The sequence below is a fragment of the Anas platyrhynchos genome, chromosome 13 (genome assembly GCF_047663525.1).
Source record: "Anas platyrhynchos isolate ZD024472 breed Pekin duck chromosome 13, IASCAAS_PekinDuck_T2T, whole genome shotgun sequence".
NCBI classification, from domain to species: Eukaryota; Metazoa; Chordata; class Aves; order Anseriformes; family Anatidae; genus Anas; species Anas platyrhynchos.
In genome coordinates, this window is record NC_092599.1 from 2,929,200 (window position 1) to 2,950,259 (window position 21,060).

Consider the following 21,060-nt stretch of genomic DNA (forward strand, 5'->3'; position numbering starts at 1 on the left):
TCTTCTCTTCTCTTCTCTTCTCTTCTCTTCTCTTCTCTTCTCTTCTCTTCTCTTCTCTTCTCTTCTCTTCTCTTCTCTTCTCTTCTCTTCTCTTCTCTTCTCTTCTCTTCTCTTCTTCTCTCTCTCCTTTGTTTTTTATTTATTTTTGTTTGTTTGTTTCCTTGGGACATCCACACAACTCAGTCACCACATACAAATATTGTGAAGAAGGTCATGAAGCTGTGAATAAGTGAAATGGAGAGCAAACCTAAAACAAGATTTAAACTGGCTCAAGACAACAAATGGGCTTTATCCAATTGAGCTGAAATACGAAACACTTTAGAGCCATAGAAGCATCATTTTGCAATCTATAAGGAAAGAGACTGTTTTTTGCTCTGTTAATGTAACAAAATGTCAATGTGGCGATTGGAGGTACAAAAATTTTATGACTCTGCTGGATATTATTATGTTATAGAAAATGGAAAGACTAATTTTTTGACATGTTCCTTCCCACAATTGTAACTACCTGCTATGTAGCAAAGAAAACACTGTCTTAAAAAGAAACACCTTTATTAAGTGAAAATAATTACATTCATCTTCCTTTACCTTTCAATTTTCAGAAAGTTATTCCTGTTCCTGAGGGCTAGCAATCTTCAGATGTCTGGTTATTGTATTAATATTTACTAGGAATTTTTTTTTTTGAAGAAAAAAAAAAAAAGTACTGCTGAAGTTAGCCAAACCTTTTGAACAGAATCTTTAATGGTGCTTTAATTATTCAGTATATTACCATTCATTTGCAGAATTAATCAGAAAATAATGTACTAATAAATATGATCTTCCCAACTTACATGCAAATTGAAGCTTTGCCTTCCTGCTCAGAATTGTTCCAAATGAATTTGTGGCCAAACACTGGTATGTTCCCATATCCTGTTTTTTATGTGGGTTATTGATTGCCAAGCTGCCTCCAACCAACCTGTAGTGATAACTCATGGTAAGATCAATATCTGTGCCATTTTGCTTCCACCTTTGAGGGGAAAAAAATCAAATTATGCTTATAATTTACAGATCCTATTCATATTTATCTTAAGTAGCGTGCTGTAACATACCTGTAACGATAAAAATGTAGTTAAATATCACAAAATTATATCATTTTTCACACAAGGTTGCTTCTTATATCAATTTTGATGATATCAATAATTCTGTTCTTTGAAAAATCTTTACTGCTTTTATGCTAGTCACCAGTGTTCACCAAATGTCTAGAAAAAGTAATTATAACTTATTCATACAAACTAAGTTATCCATCCAACAGGGATTACAGCATATTTCTTGACTGAAGCTACCTTATTTTTTATAATATAGATGGTATCCAAATGTGTTTTACAGTCCTTACAAATGATGTCAGAAATTTAGTTACAGAAATGATCTGGCAATATAAATCAAGAAGGATTATACTTCAAAGGACAGAAGAAAGCAGGAAAAGAAGTTTTTGTACAGCAATTTTAAGCCTGATAGTTTAATGATGAAAATGCTGCCTTTTTAAAGCACGATTTGTCTCTGTTAGTCTGTTAGTAGAAAACAGATTGTATCTGCAGCGTTACACAGCTATTTACAAATGTCAAAATAAAGTTTCTATTTCAAAGAAAATAATTATTATCTGTTTTGATTAGGAAAATTTTGTGGCTTTACCATTAGTCATATAAGGGTGGAATTTTCATTGCCCACATGAGGCCCAAAGGAAAAATGAAGGTCTTCAGACACTGACATCTACAAGCTCTGGGCATGTTTATGCCACAAATTACACCGCTAGAAATCCTAAAACTACATAACCAAGTTTTTTTTTTCTTCTCCTAATTTCATACCATCACCATCTCTTCAGCCTGTATAATTTCTTCTGTTGACCTAAATGAGCATGATGCTGACGAGTCCTCTAAAGAGAATTGTCTCCTTGTTAGCTAACTGAAGGATCATAGTATTAAAAAAAAAAAAAAAAAAAAAAGTGTATTTCTTCTTATGTGCAGAGATGAACTATGAACTTACTGACAGGGATGGAAGTGTAGCAGATTACTTTGAACAGATAAAAACTTGAGGAAACTTGCACCATAACTACAGTCCTGGAAGATTGGACCTGGATATACAGCACAATGCTTTACTTCTGACACCCTGAGAAATTTCTCTTACATGGTCAGAAGGAGATTTTCAAATAGTGCTGTGAAATGCAACTCCGTGTTCCAAGGGAAATCTTGACAAATTTGTACAGAGGAAACAAAGATCCTGACCTTTTAAGGGATGCTTGTTTTCAAGGATGAAAAATGACTGATTAAAATATGAAATCAATTGAATTCTGTGAACAAATTCTAGTAAGATTAAATAATTTATCTGGTTTAGCCAATCTCTGCCTCCTTTTTCATCAATGCATTAACATTAAGAAATTTAGAAGCAGCAGTAGACCATCACTAATTCTCCCTTCCTACCCATTGCAGCTGACCTTTGTGCACCTCAGTTCTATTCCTTTGTCATATTTTCCTTTTTTTTTTTTTTTTTGGTCTATTTTTTTTGCTGTTGTTTTCGTTGCTTTCATTTTTTTTTTATTTTTTTTTTTTTCTCCCCAAGGTAAGAAAAATCATAGCCACTGCCCCTCAATGAGCCTTTCCTATGGAGCAGTGTTCTGTGTCAGTGCCAGCATTTTGCTGTATTTCAGAATTTACATACAGTGCATACTCTCTAGACCTTTCAATTTTCTAATATAGGATATTCTGGTATTTAATTTGCCATTTCTCTTTAATTTCAGAATCAATCACTGAAATAACTACTGTCATCATTACAAGGCTCCCAATTAAGCTCTATAATTGTTTTTCAAAACAAATGTAAAGTTGTTGGCTTAGTTGCTGCAAATGAATTCTTCACAGTATCCCCGTAATCATTCTAATCACCACGGTGCAATGATTATTAAACTGTGCATATAGATCAGGGGTTCATCTCCTGGTGTGGGCTTTTTCCTAATTAATACGTTTACATCACTAAAAGAATAGAATTAATGAATTCATGTGATAGACAATGATTTAATGACTGTGTGTTCTGCAGTATGCTGTCTAAAACATAGAAATCTTTGAAGAGCTCTATAAAGAAAATTTTAACATGTTAAAGCTTGGATTGCCTACATCTTTACTTGAAATTCTTCATTCAACCGTTGATTCTGATGATGAATTCAATAGTTCCCAATAAATGTAACACTTCTCAAATCACATTAAAATGTCTAAACATTAAAAGCAAAACAAACAAACAAACAAAACCCCCAACTATATGTTCTATACATTAATAGAATAGTTTATCTTTTTGCTTTAAGAGTTGGACTTGATGATCCTTAAGGGTCCCTTCCAACTCAGGATATTCTATGATTCTATGATCTTTTTCTATAGAACACCAGTCATAAAGTATTCCTAATAAATTCCTCATTGAGTTAAAAGCTTTGGAAGCTTATACGTGGGAACTCCACAATCCTATTGAGATTTAAAGATCTCAAGCAATAGGTGGCCTGTTTTCTCTTGTCCTTTCTTCTTAAAATTTTCACCGCCAATTTATTCCATTATACTTTGCCTATATATTTGAATATAATGGTATAAAAACATTCTTCCAAGCCACTGGATTATGTTAAATATTTGATACTGGACTTATTGGGAATTTACTTCTAGCAAACACTGCAGTCAAATCATTTCAGCTCCACTTATGTAAGAATAAATATGATTTCCTAATACTTATACCATTATGATTTGCTATTCAAACCATCTTTGTCTCCAAGCAGAAAAGGAGAATTTGTTAACTAGCTAAAAACGTTCAAAAAAGGCAACAGCACATCACACTCATAAAAATGGTGAAATTTTAGAAATATTTGTAGATAACAAATATTCTTGAGACTTGTATGAGAAATGTCAATATGCTTAATTTCACATATATTGATTATCAAGCTGTATGCCTGGAGATATCTCTGGTGTTTAAACTTCCCTTGTTCTCTCTGAGTAGAATTTCTTCTAGGCCATGATCTAGATGCTACCACCTACATACTGACCCGTGTTCAAGTAAATGCATCAGAGCTGAAGAGAGTCCTCAGCCTGGAATGCTGCTTTGTGGGAAAAATGTGTCGGCACAAGACATCCAACTTGCAACCCAGTGCTTCACTACAAAATAACAGGTGAACACAGGGCTAATACTGAACTTCAGAGTATGAAATTTGTTTCAATGAGATAAATTTGGTTATCTGTGATCTCTGACATTTCAGTGGGAAAGAATTTATTATTTTTTTTTGACGTAAGATTATGTTTTTTGAGAAATGAATTATTAACCAGGAAATTTGTAATCACGTCTGTAAGGATACTATACAATGCTATGGAATGGCCAAGTAGCTATAATTAAGTGAGTCCCATTTTTATGATTAATGAAAAGAGTAATGTTCCATAGAAACTCTTTAGAAAAAGGAAGCCTTTTATTTTAGAAGATGTGACTGTTTTGGAAATTAAATATCAAGGTGCATCAGTTTTAGTATATATATATATAAAGAAAACTAGACATGTTGAAGAAATTAAGGAATTTAGTAAAAGATTCCACTGAGACAACATGCAAAAATTCAAATGCAATATTTCATTAATCCTTTTTGCTTGCCTTTAAATAAAGATACATTTAGGACTAATAGAATTTCCTGCTGAAGGAAAAGTACTTTTGCCAACTCTACATGTAAAATTCTGGAAGTATGACAAAGAATGCATGGCTGTGTCATGATTCTGTACCAAAGTCATCATAGCTGGAAGTTCTTACTTGATTCCTTCCCTAATTTTGAACTACTTTTTGTATGATACAGAGGAGAGGAGTTTTTCCTTTCTCACAATATCCCAGCAAATGTAAGCCACCAGAAGGAAGAAAAGTTGCTTTCATCAAAACAAAACAAACAAAATAAAATAAACAATGTTTGATTGGTTTGAACCACCCCATAAATTTATTATGATCATTCTGCATGGTTGTTTTGAGCAAATCAATAAAAACTGATATCTAAATCAGATTTTTATTGAGGCGGAAATCCCCTTTTGATAGAGTAATCTCTATGGAGATTGTTAATTTAGATCCTTCAAATTATTATTTTAATGCTTAGTAGAGCTCTACTTAAAAGAAGAAATATTTACCTAAGGCTGATTGACACTTGGGAAGCATAGCTCATTCTCTCCTTAAGAACAATGGAATGATAATTTCCAACCTGACCATTTCAAGTAGAATTCTCTCTGGTACAAATAAGGGAGAGGCAAGCACAGCAGGGTTTTTTGGAAATTAAAAAGTATCATCAAAAATAGAACTTAATAAAGGAAAATCCCTCTACATGGGCTTAAAAGACTCTGCTTGCTGTTTTCCTTCATTTTTCCAACTAAAGAGAGTTTCTACAATAAGCAAGCAATGACCAAGTTCCCTGGAGTATGAGGATCTCAAGAGTCTTGACTTTGAAAGGCACATATGAAGTGAGGTAGGATCAATCTCCAGACTGACTGTCTCACTTACACTGCCCTGTTTTCTTATAGACTTCCACCATAACTGATTTTTAGAATCAACTGTACTTTCAATGTACTTCAATGAGTTTTGGGTAAGGTTGTGATCTCCTTCTCCTCCAACTACCTTGTTCTTTGCCTATCATGAAACTTTAATAGCTTCTAAACAACATCTTAGCAGCATCTATGACCCCAAGAGTCATAAAGGTGTTTGGCACTTCTTATTTATTCCCACATTTACACCTAATGCCACATAACTAACTGGACACATGCACACATGGTTCTATGAATTATCTTCTATGAATTATCTTCTCAGGGTACTGCTATAAAATATTTATTCATTTATTTATTTTTTAAGATTTCATTAAATGTTCCATGTTCCATGTTTCTTAAGTTATTTGCATTCTAAAAGAACATGTCCTGCCAAGTCTTCTGAGACAGTTGATTTTTTATTTTATTTTTTTACTATTTGCATAGAAGCCTGAAAAGCCTGAAAATAGAAAGTTTTAAAACTATTGACTCTGAACAAGACAACAGAGGTTGGAGGGATTTTTAGTTATACTTCATTTTTGAAGCAGAATCTACAATGAGTCAAGGGATAGTATTTTAGTGAACAAGTATACCATTCTTGGTATACTTGGTACAGAAGGATTGTCACTGTTTTTTCAAGGGTATGAATAAGATAAAAGTATTTTTGGAGTTATGGGGAATTACTCTAAAATTGTATACAATTTTTATAAACATATTTTATTACATTAGCAATTAATGTAGATTTTGTGCCTCTGCTCCCTTCACTTTTATTTGATTGTTACAGTTATGTTGAATGGTACTTTGATTTGGATTAAATTTATATCTCTTTGTCTTATTTTACTGCATCTTTCTAAGTTATGCTGAAATATTAAGATTGCTCTATAATGAATAGCATTTATGCTGTCCCTGGATTTCTTCATTTGTGCAACTGACTTCTCTCTGTAGATTTTGAGAGGGAAAAAAAAATAAAACATTGATTTCAAACTTGCATAAAATTGTTAGCATACATGATTACACAGAATACTGAACCTAAAAAAAAAACAGAAAAAAATGTAATGAATTAGAACTAACACCTGAGACTGAATGAGACTGAATGAGAAATATCAAAATACTGCAGAAAACACTTGCTTGACAAGCTCCAGGTGACATATTTATTTATTTATTTGTTTTTTATTTATTTATTTTTCCCCCCAGTGCAGAGGAAGGCTAGCTAATTTAACTATTAAACTGAATGATTTAGAATGACTTAATGGAAAGAAAATGTGGAACAGTGATATGCTCATGAATAGCATGTGAAAAGATAATTAAAATTTATTACTTATAAATCTAGTTTGAAAAGTTGTATTTACCACCACTATTGCACAGTGAAGGAGTAGAAATAATGTAACTGATATTACAAAAAAAAAAAAAAAAAAAAAAAAGACTGTAGAGAAGATGAGAATGTAGATTATTATGATGGTATTTAACAGGATATTTATCTAGATTTCCCAACATATGCACAGATTTTAGAGACATTTCTCTATCTTTATTTTTGTTTCCTTTGTAATCAGATCTATGTTCTCTGTTACTTCCAGCAGAGAAAATCAGAGTCTCTCATTTTTTGTCACTTCATCATTATGCCTGTTTCAATCCTATACAATTCTTGTATTGTGCTTGCCAGACACACAGGATTTTGAAATCAAGTTGCAAAAGGTCACTACTATCTTTAATGAGTCTTTAAGAAGAATTTAATACAGTACATTAAAAAAAAAAATAAAATAAGATTATCCAGAAAATGCTAAGCATTTTTCTTTAAATTAAAGGTTCTAATCAGCATATTTATTTATGCAAAAAGGTGCTAAATAGAAAATTAGCTTGGGTATAACCTTATTCCTATTGTAGCAGTTCTGTAGTTATGAATCAAAGAAATGCCTTGCTATAATCCTTGCAGTTCTTTTCCATCACTCAGCAAAGGATATTATTAAAATTTCATACTGCGCTTGATTTATCTAAAATTGTTGGAACTTTAAATATATGGGCTTGATTCTTATCTGATAAAACTGGCTACTGAAATCAAAGAAATATGCTGAAGGCTTCCTGTTCCTTTCAAATAATGGTGAAAAACTCCCAACTTGTAACAGCAGCAGTGATGGTATGGTAACTTCTAATTGACCTAGAGGGTTCAGGATACATCCCCAGATGTTGATCTGGTCTTTCTAGAGTAACTGAGGTGTTGCAAAATGTCCTTATAGGGCAAAGAAAAAGTGAATCTAGTTAATGGACAGTAAGAAAGCATAAGAAAGTGGAAGGGAAGATAGGACTAATGGATGCCTGATGGGAGGAGATTTCATAGCTCACATGCCTAATGAAATCTACTGTTACTACTCGTTTTGGATGTGTGGAGTTCATGGGTGGAATACGTGAATTAATAACTTTTACAGGTCATTGAAGAAGCTGCCTATATAACTGGATATGAAACAGACGGATGACATGAAACCATGGATGTTCATGTTGAAAACTGCAAGAATGAATGGGATGGGATCTGGGTGAGGATTTCTACTTATATAAATAGAAGTTACATTGTGAAAAGAAGATAAAGCATTTCTCTACTGGCAGAATATTTGGAAAAAATATTAATACATGAAGCACAAAAGCCAAGTTCATAATTAGCAGTGGTACAGTACAGTGGAATTGTGTGAACAATTAAAAGCTACTGAAGAAATGCTGTCTAAGTATTTGGTAGGATTGGTAGGATACATTTTTTTTTTTTTTTATCTTGAATGAATTACTTGTTTTTCACTTTCCTTTCCCCAGACTTTATTTATTTATTTATTTATTTATTCCCCTAGATATACAGCTTTTCCTCTTATTAGACTCAGGTTTCCAAATCCTTGGCACAACAAGCTGCATTTTAAAAGATGACTCCATAGTTATTCAATAAGCAAACATTCCTGTGTACTGAGGTTTTATTAAGTGAGCCTGCAGAGTGTTGTAAGCTAGTTATCAGAGTTGTGCCTTGCTGTTTCTTTAGATAAACACTATAAATATATACATGAAATCTTAGAATTAGAAATGGGCAAGGATGTTGCTCTTTTGCTTTCCTAGCATTTATAGATGTACAGAAAGTTTTAGCAAATACAGATGCACAGCATCTCCATTTTTCCATTTTTCACAGCTGTTCTGTGGATTCAGAAGTAATTTTGTAGGTTTTAAAATACTATGGGGACAATTTTCAGTGATGTGCTTTCTTCTACTGTGTCAATTTTCTTAACTATAGACTAGCAAAAATATTTTTCCTTCATTCCTCAAATTTTCTATACTCATGTAGCTTTTAAAGTTTCACTATTTTCTTCCTCTTCTCAGATTTCTAACAAGCAGGCTTCAAATGATGGAATGCCGTACCTATGTAGTTTAATGTATAGGGAGACATTTTATTTTTGAAATAAAAACAATGAATGTGACCTTATTTCAGTTTTATGTGCATGTGACCAGTACTATATGCAACCTCAGCTGCAGGATCTTCTTCTCATTACATCACCTATTACATCTGGCCTGCAGGCTGTCAAAACATTCTCTCTCTCTCCTGGAAGTAACAAAGTTGAGGTCCTAGTAAGTACTATACTACTATACTCCCATCTTAGTAACTTCAAAACACTAGAGACAAGTTTTTCGCCTGGGCTGCTGGCTGAATGTTTCTCGATGTGGGGAATCAATGAGGAAAAGAAACAAACCCAGTCCCAAAGCCTAGAAGTGGAACCACGCTTTCTAGCTACTGTCACTCTTGCCATGAGCACTTGCCACACACTGAGGTACACCTGACCTTCTATGACTAAATAAAACTGTTAAAAGATTTAAAGCCAGATGGGACTTTTCAAAAGTTGACTTCACCTGTAGTAAGGGAGTGGATATCCTTTAGCTGTACAGTTCAGTAGGATTTCTGGATTCGCTGAGCCCATGGAATAAGTGATATCATGTGGCTCTTGAATAAAAATAGGACCATGTAGACTTTCTTCCCCTGAAAAAGAAAAACAATAATTTAAGATATTAGGCATCTTTAGCGTGTCCTTATATATAGAAGTGTCCTTTTGTGTCTTTTTCTTTTGGTCAGAAGTTAAGGTCTGCTTGTATATTCAGCACAGAGTCCACCTCCAGACATTTTGCTGTTAAGTAGGAAATATTTCAAACCCGAATGATAATAAAATCACATATCCCAGGTGTTGGTGATTTATTAAGCAAGTGACAGTGAAGACTAGCTTCTTTGCATGTCTCCTATGGAAATTATATGGCCATCTATTAAATCTCCCCCATCTACCTCATACTTGTGGTTTAGATTGTGACTGGAAGCAGAAAAGAACCGTGTTGTGGCTTTGTGTGTTTGGAGATTGTACCTCCCTGATCACCTGGTGAAGTGGATCTGTCATTCTCATGTCATCCTTTGAAAGATAGGCTGTTTGTCTTTTAAAAGTCTGGCAAAACAGCCCTATGGCCTGTGAGAGCAAACAGCATGAGGGATAGTGAGCACTTCCTGCTGACAAGCAAATAGCTTCTAGACCAGGAGGCACATTGTAGCAGCTTTCTGGTCCTAGGCTTTCCTTTCCTTTGCCAGTTGACCTCTCTTTCTGGTGGTGGGTCCAGAAGGTCACATCAAAAGCTAAGGAAATTGATAATTTCCTTCTTCTTTGGCCTTTTACCTCCTTTGGTTTAATATTGTTTTTGTATACTTTAGCTGGCTTGGTTTCAGGTTTACTTTTTTTTTTTTTTTCTCTCTATTTAAAGAGTGGTAGCATAAAATAAAGGTTGAAAATTCATCAAGTATTTTCACTAGAGCATTTTCCCCCTGGCGATGCACAGAGTCTAATTAGAGCTTGAAATCACAAGGGCGCAACAGACACGTGGGCTGGGGCAAGACCGATTTCTTTCCTCAGTCTCAGAGGTTTTTGCAGAAAAACTTTCATGGAGATGAAATGATTTGTCACAGAATAGTAGTGACAGAACAAATAAATGCTCTCAAAGCTTTCAATAAAGCTTAGCAACTGGACCATACTCCATTTCTCACATATCATGCACAAATTCAAGAGATCCAGCAAGTTTGCAGTAGTGACACAGGTAGCTGGGAAGAAGAGAGCTGAACCCAAAAATTAGTAGCTGTACAGTTGTGTTCTAGAAGAAACATAAATGTTGGCAGTAATTGTGTCTGGTTTTATTCACCTATTTTATCTGCTCATCAGTAATGAGAGAAGGAAGGTACAACACACTTCCTGCAGGTCACTATTTCACCCCACCTCCTGTCTTCATTTCAGACATGGATCGCCAAGTGCAACCTTCTTGCTCTATAGCTCTGTAACTCCTAGAGGATTTTCTCAGCTGCTGCAAATAGGTCTTGTTCAGCTGACACCAGCAGAGTGTCTTCCTGCATCCCTAAAGAGAATCAGCCATCCTGATGCATTAACTCAGCTTGTGCCCCCAGGCAGTTCCCCCAGCTTCACCCCAGCCAGATCAGCTCCAGCCACTGGCACCACATCAACCCAAGTGCCTTCTTCAGGGCCATAAGTGACTGCACACAATGCACTTCAAAACTCGGATCCTTTGTATTGGCTGTCAGCTGTATACATACTCATGTGCTTTTGTACTTTTCAACCACTTCAACCTACTTCTAAATTTGAAAAAAAAGCCAGGTCAGCACCATTGTCTGCTCCCATCTTTTTGTGACACTTGATGTTTTACTGATGTTTTTTGTGGAACTGTATGAATAATTTGACTCATCTGAAGTCATAAGAATATAATATTTTATTTATTTTTTATTAAATGTATTTATTTATTTTTTTAATATCCATTTCATTTCTGAAATATTTTCAGCTAAACCTGAAAAAATCGGAACCCCATCTTTCTATTAGTAAAATTGTTTTCTACTGATGAATGTAGTCAAACTTTTCTACTTTGCAGGATCTAAAGCAAAGAACATCTGGTAAAACTTTAGATATAGATGATCAAATAATTTTTTTATTTTTTTTTTTAATACATGTATATTTTGGCTTTTTTTGACCAGAATCCTTTTTAAAGATGGCACCTTATAACCATAATGTTTTGTGTGTATCTTAATGGAGATGCCTACTCCTACATGTCTATTACCCAGCTTACACTGTGTATCCTTCAGAAACTCAGAAAGTCAGCCCAGTTGTGTGATTTCATGAACGATACCAGTGAGAAATAGCCTTCAAGGGAATTGGAGTAAAATTCAAAGTAGCAGTCCAAAAAGATTGATTTGTTTTATACCACAATAGCTGTTTGGATAGACACATCTCATTTTAAGAATATCTTGTGTTATAGAGGAAATAGCGTGGGCATACTAGAAAAAGAAAATACATCCTTTCAGTTTAGGATATAAAGTCAGGCTAGTAAAACAGCTGAGATGAGCTAGTGGCTTGAAGGTACAATATTAAACCTGGCTGAATATTATATGTGATGTTATAAGTGACATAACAGAGCATAAAATACAGTAAATCACATAAAAAGTATCAATTTCCATAACTTTTTCATTCTGCTGAACTTTGCAGGCTATATGCAAACTTTGAGTAGGCTCCAAATATTTCCTGACTTATCCATAACTTCTGCAGACAGGTGAAAATCTCAGAAAATATAAAAGAAACCCAATAAAAGAAGCTGTAACTCAACTATATTCAAGATGATATTGCCTTAACTGTTTGCTTTTGGTGGGTTTGCTGAAATACCTAAAGATAAGGACGCATTTCACCCCTTAGCTCAATCTAGAGTTTAAATTCATAATTGTTTTATTCTTTATATTCTTGTTCTGCCAGGGGACTTTAGTCATAGAGCGAGATACTGTAGGAAAAATAAATAGCTCATATCCTATAGCACCAACAGTTTAATCAGAAAGATGAGACATCTCCCAGAATTGACTCCAGACCCCAAATTATTTTTCCTCTCTTTCATGATTTCACAATCAAATGATATAAATAAAGCAAACCAGAATTTCTTATACTTCTCATGGGAGTCTTATTGTGGGAAGAAGAAGTCAATTTCTTCAGCAAACCTGTAGGTATGAAGCAGAGCTACTCTCAGAGATGGTGGCTGGATGTAGTTAAAGGTCTCTTTTATTTTTACTCACTTGACAAATTTTGAGGGATCTTTTCTTACTGTTTCTACAAATGATCCTTTGACTTGTCTTTTCTCTTGTATGAGTTTTCTTCCCTTCTGAATTAATTTACTTAGCCTGTTCTTGTTACATTCCCACAACAACCAGTGAAAAGCTTTTATAAAACAATGAAATGACTTTGGGATCTTTGTTCCATTTTCAAAATTGATCTAGCTATGTGGCACTGCAATTAACTGTGGCGAGTTACCTGGTATATGTGAAAATCCCTATTTTAGTTGATAGAAGTGTAAAAAATTTGATAAATCTGGATTAAATTCTCATTATGAGTACTAAATGGAATTTAGGGTCATTTGTCACTTGCAGAGTTTTGAAAGTCTTAGTTCTTGTATCGCTTTCAGAGTCCTTAATACAGAACAGTGTGGAATAAGGACATAGTTGTTTATATGTATCCTAGCAGCTCCTCTATGGTAGATATGTTGCAGCCACTATCACAAAAAATATTGTCCATTACTTTTCGTAAAAGGGGCGTCATGCTATCATTTTGTTTTTTTCTTTAATATCCTTTTCTTGCTGCCTGATCTGCAACAGAGAATACCATCATGTTTGTGAGAAATGATGTGCACTTTACAGCCAATGGTATACTGTGAGTCCATCTCTTATTTATATGAAAGGTCAGACTGGTCATTTCTAATTTCCTGATGCATCCTTTTGCATTTGGTGTAGAGAAAGGCCATATATTTCTCCCTCATTCTCCAGATTCACAACAAGTCACCATGATTTATCCAGAGATATGTATGACAAATAAATCTTAGTACTCTTTGCTTTTGTTAGGAATTAAATAATTCATATATTTTTAAAAAAATCAATTAGAATATGAATATTTGATTAAATGTATCATTTCCATACATAAAACTTGTGTCTGTGTCCTCAGCATGGTGACTGAAGGCAAATATAAACTCTTATTATGAAATGTATTTCTTTATGATATCCAATCAGTTTGATCTCCATAAAGACCATAATTATGCCAGTCTGAATTCAAATCTAAAGTATGAAAATGAAACAACATTCCTTTATTCATTATGTGATATTGTCTTTGGCCAATGTGGGGATTAACTCAGCCAGCAGAAGAGGAGGGAGCCTATTTTTTCATAATTATGTATCAACAGAGGATATCATAGTGCTTTCCTCTCACTGCTTTATGAGCAGTGGTTAGTTATACTGGGCTCCGATAGTTATATCAAATGTAATCAAAGAATTTTCCGTCAGTCACAATAAATATTAAAGTTCTTATGCACTGTCTCTCCCAGACATGGAGAATGGAATACACATCTGGAGCCTACACTTAATCAACTTAATTTTACCCAAATCGTATTCACTGTTCTTTCCTGCTGTATGACACTGACTGGCTTCATAATTAGTTTCTCATGATGCATTTGCTCCACTGGAAATACCAAGCAATACAGCCAGAGTGCAGCTCAGGCTGTATCCCACTCTGTAGGATACATATAAATAACTTGGTAGACCAACGTTGCAAAACGCTGAAGTGGACCATTTTTCTTGTCCAGAACTGGCCAGTAATATTGGACAGCTTTTGCTTGGTGAAACTGAAAGTGTCTCGGAAGACATTATGCTGCATTTGTAAAATAAATAATAAAAATAGACCATGTTGGACTTTTTTTTTTTCCTGATTGAATCTGCTCCAAGTAGACAAACTCAAGAGTATTTATTGTTTAAGGACCAGAAATGTCCAGTTCTGTTGGTCTTAGATCTCCAAAGCATGCAGCATTTTCAGTTCCTGTGATTATTTCAGTTGCCATGATTCTCTGGAGCTAATCAGAGATTAGGAGTCCTTTGTTCTGAGTGCTGTAGAAGAGACAGCCAGAAGAATCCCAAGAAAGTGATGGACCAGGGCTGTTCTTTCCTCACTTGGAGTCATGAAATAGGCACAAAGGGGTTTGCTGCTGCCTAGGCAGATATATATCTGGCATATTAGTGTGTTCTTTCATAAGAAAAAAGAGATGAGAATAATGATAAAACCTGCACTCTAAAAAGATTCTAAATGCAAAACTGCTATAATTCACATAAGCAAACCAGATAAGGATAAATTTATCCAGGCTATTAAGTTCCAGGAAGGCTGTAAATTCCAGGGGTAGTGAGTTTCTAATGAATCTTTCTTAATGTGCCTTAGATAGAGCCTCATATCTGATCCAAAACATTAATATGACTTTATGGGCCAAAGCTGACACCTGATTAAGAGGCCTCTTTTAAATCAGCTTCATAGTAAAACACCTGTCAGTTCTAGCAAAAAGGATGGGGCAGGTGAGTTAGAGACTTCCTCCTTGTAGTGACAGCATAAGTAGAAAAAAATATGAAAAATACAAATGACTTCAAAATCCATCTAGTTTTCTTCACAACTTAAGACACCAGTAAATTTTAATTTGAAGAGAGGGAAATTTATAGAGCCCACAGATTTTTAAATGTGATTGTCTTTCTCTGCAAATAACACTGGGGCTTTTGATTGAATCTTGACAGAAGCTGAATGGAATGATTATTTTCCTCACCCAAAGCCTGGACCAGCTAGCTCAAGGACTTTAAGGAGCATGACTGGTACAGAATGAGAGGTAATGGATGCAATGCTGTTCGCTAGCGGGAAAGTCTGAACTTAGAGTAACACACGTCAGTGCGATGAATAAGATATTAACAGTGAAAGAGAAGATGGGGGAAAAAAAAAAAAATGTGAGAAACAGAAAAGGTCCATGAAAGCATTCTGGAAAAAGGACAGAAGGCTGTCAGTATTATCGGCAATGGGAGGCAGGCATCCCTCCTCACCCTCTCATTCAGTTCTTAATCAGAGAGTGAACCAGGAGACTTACATACAGAGAAAGGGAGATTAGAAGAGATGTTATAGGTTTGAGCAGGCAGAAGCAACCTAAAACCTTTAGGATTTTCCCAAAGGGCCTTCAACTTTCATGTGTTTTCTCCCTTCAGACACTGATGTACAGAGCTCTAGAGACACTGGGCTCCTTTCAAGTTTCAGCTTCTATTGAAAAAGTCAAATTGGGAGTAGTGGTGAAATTCCACATTGTCTCTGTCATCAGACACCCAAACCAGAAAGACACTTAGCTTTCTCTGAAGTGGTGAGAAAGGGTAGGCGTCAGGGTGGCACATGGGGTGAAGTCCTGGCCCTACTGAAGTCTGAAAAACTCTTGGTAATGAATTGAAGCTTGGTGCTTGAGCCCAGATGTTATATATAAAGCTGTCTATAAAATGACAGTCAACAGTGCAAGGCAGTCCTTTCATCTGGGATACAGCCTCAGTAGGCCAGTGGTACATTCAAAAAATAGTGAGTGTAAGCAAGTGATATGAGAAACACAGCCCTGGTGAATGGCAGAGAAAAGTTAAATATCTTCAAGAAGAATGATTCTGTATCCTCTCAACTTTATTTTTTGAAAAAATATTCAAATATTCCAATATATTTCCTTATATATGGTAGCCTGTATGGTGTTGTAGGTAGGGTGATCAGAGCCTAATATGTCAACACGCAGGCTATACACTGTACATTTTCCTGAGGTACTTTGGTGTAAAAACAAAGAATAGATGTGTAAAATATGGTATTAATTACTAATGGTATTAATTACTACTATACACAAACATTAAGATTACCTGAACATTATATGTAAAATTAGATGTAATATTTCACAGGTAATAACTATTATGCAAAAATGATCATATTCTTGAATTATGAGCCTTTTTCAATTAAATATACATACTGACAAAAGTTTTTTGTCACAATCAGATGCTTCAAGCATTTTTTACTATTTATAATAGTAAACATTTTTTCTATTATGATAACAAGTGTTACTCCAATTCTTTAAGCTAACTTTTTGTGAATATAATTGGGTATCAGTGAATTTACTATACATCTGTAGTTTGGTCTAACTGATACACACATCCTAATTACAAAATAATTAATGATAGATCTCTAAATGCCAAAATTTGATGTCTCTCGTATTATTATATTGAATATTACAATCAAACTAACCTTGGATTTATATGATATTAATTTAATTCAGTACAAAACCAAAATATTCCCGAAGGACTCCAGTCCCAAATTTCAAGCTACAGTGTCAGAAAATTGCTCATAAGTTGTGCACACTGGATAGCATTCAATGGAGCTTCACTAATTTACACTTTTGGCTAAGGATGAATGCAGATTTACAAACAATTCATTGTGAAGCTATGTGTAAAAATACCATGCCTTGAATAGGTATAGAGACTATAAATATACCAATGTGTGAACTATATTAATAATGTGATATTTTATTTTTTTAAAAATGTGTAAGTAACAATGTTAGAATCACTAACTGTGCATGACTTCATGGTCTTTATGGAAAGATTTTCTAAAGGCTTTTGTGCTATTGTGCAAGATATAGACAAGATAAAGGAAGCCTTTTCATTTGTGCAGGTGATTTGTTTTATGTCATGAACTTGGCCATGTCCTTCAGATTCAGAACTATTGTGGAACAGACATCTAATTACAGAGACAAATATCCACAGTAAAGTTAGGGGGATGTGTCTTTATGATATATAGTAATCTTGACGTGCACTCTTCTCAATGAAATTTCATTAGTTTTTGTGTTACTAGGCAAAATGAATAAATAATAATGAACCTTTTCCAATCTACTGCACAAGCATTTTGTTCACTGTAATTTCAGTTATAAGTGAGGCCTAGATTTGATGACAGATACTGTTTGCTGCATTGTACTGCTGTAATATTCATTTGGCACTGTTGCCAAACTGACTGAAGGCTTAATTCAATAATTTACAATACAGGAAAAGATAACAGCTATGTCATTTAATATCCTGCCAGTTAAATAAATCCAGCACTTTGTTCTTCTGTAACTTTGTGTGTGATTGTGTGTGTGTGTAAAATGTAACTGTGCTTTTGTTTTACTGTCTTAAGAGGACAGTGATTAATCAAGCTCAGATAATTTTTACCACTGCTGGTGTTGGTCAGCTCTGTTTTTTTTTTTATGTGATGATTCCAAAACTCCATTTGCAACTTTTAATAGATGCATAGTAGAAACAGGGACAGAGTGAAGTAGTAACTTGGAAGAGTACATAACAACTTGGCAAGCTACAGAGTTTAAGCTACTTAAAATGGGGAAAGGAAAATTAAAAAAAAAAAATAGCTTTGTGTAAAATTCTTCCTACCTTTAAGCTCTGTTTCAGACTCATTTCAGTCTTTTCATTAAGCACCTTGCATGACACCCCTACGCTCCCATCCAGTGTCTGGAGACATATAGAGACAAAAAGAAATTGCTCCACCACCTTCTTCCTCTAGATCCTGAGCAAGCCTCAGAGAAGGAATAGCCCTGTATCTCTTTTCTCTTTTTTTTTTTCCGATGTTAGGATAAACTGTATGAGTGGTTTCAAGGACTTAGGATGAAATGCTTTATTACCCTGCTTGCTGCCCCCTCCACATTCTTGGCTAGCCTGAAATTTCTGGGAGAACCGAGCCTTTAAACCTCCAACAACATTTACATAAATCTTTTGTGGCACCCCTCTTCCCACTTGATGGCAGAAAACTTGGGTAATCTGTTGGAAAAATAAAAATCAAGTACAATCGAATTTATAAGGACTTTTTTTTTTTCTTTTCCCCAGCAAGACTGTAATTTCAGTATAGAAAATATTCAGCATCTTGAAGGGTGTTAAGTTTGGCTAACATTTTTATAGCTGGCAGTAGATAGATATATTTTCATGCCTCATCAAGTTTCTTCTTTTCCCTATTTAGAGAGTCAACTTCTGAGCCAAAGTGCTTTGAAGTCAGTGAAAGCCTTTCATAAACTTCAGTGAGCATTGGATCAACCCCTAATGAACAGAATATAAGCAACAGAATCCCCATTTGTTCTTAGTCTTCTAAGACTGTGCTATGTAACATATATTTATTCATATTTATTTGCATAAGTAGATGTATAGTACATATACATCCTTACAAGGAAATATGTGCACACAACACCTATACTGTAGGGAAAGAGGGAAGAGAACTGTTAGGAACACCTATTTGCTCTTCTATTCATATTGGCTGTATAATGTATGGTAAATGATAGTTGGTTTACTAAATACTTTGGTGTTCAAAAACTATGTACAATAGCTATTGGATATCAATGACAGCTGCATTATATTCAGGCAGATACTTAGTAGCAAAAATCCAGCCTTATTGCAGTGAAAAAGAAATGATGAAAAGGGCTAGTTTGCAAATAGTTTGAATGTACTAAAGCAAACAACGATTCCTCTTTTGTTTCCAGAGGGCATGCTTTGTAATTCCCATTTATGTTCAATAGGAAACATGTTGTAATGTGAAGTAGTATTTTTTTTTCGTTATTATGAGTCCCAGACCTTGTAGAAAGCTTGATACAATCACCATTATAGGGGTCTTAAATTGTAGGTGGATGTTTAAGCTGTGTGTACATGCTATTTAAATTTTGCTTATTTACTTTGAATAACTGGAATGAAATGGCTGCTTCATAGATGTTAGCTTTTCCCACTAAGGCTTAAATAACAGGCATGAATAAAGCAGAAACTAGCTGTAATAACTTGACATCAGAAATGATTTTGCATGTAGATAGAAAGGTTTATCTTCCGGAATAATACTTAAAAATAATAGAGATCATGAAGATAATAAAAGAAAATCATGTTGAGAGAATTTATTTTTGTAGCCGATATTACCACCATGGCAAAAATCTTTAGGTCATAGGAAGATTTAATAATGAAATCCCAGACTGCCACTCCCTTCTTGTTCACAGATGATTGATAATTTGGGAATCAAATCCTAGGAAAAAATCATCCTAAGCAATTAAGATAATGTCAGGCCAGACAAGATTAAAAGGATCTTTATTTTCTTACATATAATTGAAGAGGAATGCAAGAGATATTTATAATTTATTTATTTATTTATTTATTTAAACCAAAGGACAATCCTGATTTAAATTAGATTAATCAAACAGGGTATTATTTTCATATATATTGGGTTGACTGACTGATTTTCATATGCTTGTTGTCACAGTACACTTTGAACTTAAAATTAAACTTAAAAAATGGTCTTTCCTGGCTAAATATCAGGTACTGTCTATTGCAAAATTGATTATTAGCCAGTCAAGAAAGTCACAGGTCAAGCAGAAATATCTCCTTGCTTTCCTTCCTAGTCCTTTGTATTTCCATGAACACTTATCATAAGCAGCAGAAGGTAAATAGTGGTGTAAAAAGTCTGTACCTCAGAAAAAATCTTGTTGGGATTTCATGGAACATTCCTCCACCATTAGACATGTACTGAATTTTGAACACCTGCTGAAAAAAGTGAAGTGCAATAGCTGCCCACAAAAGGGCATTATAACCTTCCATTGAGGAAAATATTGGACAACCTAAAAATAATTTGCACTGTATACTTTGTTATTGTGTCAAGTACTGAAAGCTCTCAGGCACTTTTACAATAAATGGAATAAATGGAGATAAATGAAACTGAACTCTGTTAAATATCATCAACAAAGTTCTGCTTTATTACTGGCAATTAAACAGTAAAAGTCAAAACACAAGCTATCATTATCACTCATTGATTAAAAACCAGTTAGAACATTGCATTTCAAACTAACCTACCGCTTTGCTCGTTATGCATTTCAGCATGAACAACAGCACAATATTTCAGAAATAATTAGGAACACAGCATAAGCGATCAGTGCTAATGTTCTTGAATAAAATTGCCAAAGCAAATGATTATAGATCAGCCAAAAGACACTATTTGAAGCCATCATCTTTTGTGACTATTTAATATCTTCATGATGATCTTTCTCTGAGCAAACACAAATGAAGTTAAAGCCATTTCAGTAACGGCATCCTAAAATTTAGCAGAAGCAAGAAACATTGTAAACTTTGTAAATGCTTATGTTTTGGAAAGTAATAGCTAGCAATTGAGTTCTCAGACAATTTTTGTCCCTAGTGTCTGTTTTAAAGGGGCTAATATCAACATTTCTGATGTATGGCAAGCCAGGAATGTCTTACTGTCAAATTACTGTTCTTTTCCACTCAAGTAAAAAATGACCTTTTTTTCCAATCTATTCTCAGCAAAATGACAGCATAAATAGCAAAACAAAACACAACTGAATGGAGAAAAAGTATGCAGGCTGATAGGGCTGCACTGAACTCTCTTTTGGGGCAGAGACAGGAGGGGAAGGGCTCAGCAGGCAGGGCCAAGTCGACCACAGCTAAGCTTGGGGTCCGTCCAGGAGTGGATGGGGGGAAATGTCACTGATGATACCGGCAGGCTGAAAAACCTAGGGAAAAATGGTAAGGTGGAGAGCCTTTACGTTACACCATTCAGGCAGTCCGTTTCCCTTTCTGATGGCTTAGTCTTCATTCCAATGCTACAATGTTACAAAGAGA

The 21,060-nt window shown here is 34.6% G+C and overlaps 1 protein-coding gene across 4 annotated transcripts in view; it reads right to left on the bottom strand.

Annotated features, from left to right (window-relative positions):
- LOC101794429 (contactin-6) overlaps positions 1-21,060 on the bottom strand; it is a 145,655-nt gene that overhangs the window by 82,576 nt on the left and 42,019 nt on the right. For 2 of the 4 annotated variants that reach the window (XM_072044318.1, XM_072044320.1), the window contains exons 3-4: positions 9,399-9,525; positions 828-1,003 (exon numbers count right to left, since the gene is read on the bottom strand). In XM_072044318.1, the coding sequence (XP_071900419.1) occupies positions 828-1,003; positions 9,399-9,525 (303 nt within the window). Of the gene's footprint in view, positions 1-827; positions 1,004-9,398; positions 9,529-21,060 lie in introns of those variants that run through there. The other 2 variants (XM_072044321.1, XM_072044323.1) reach the window with 2 other exon arrangements.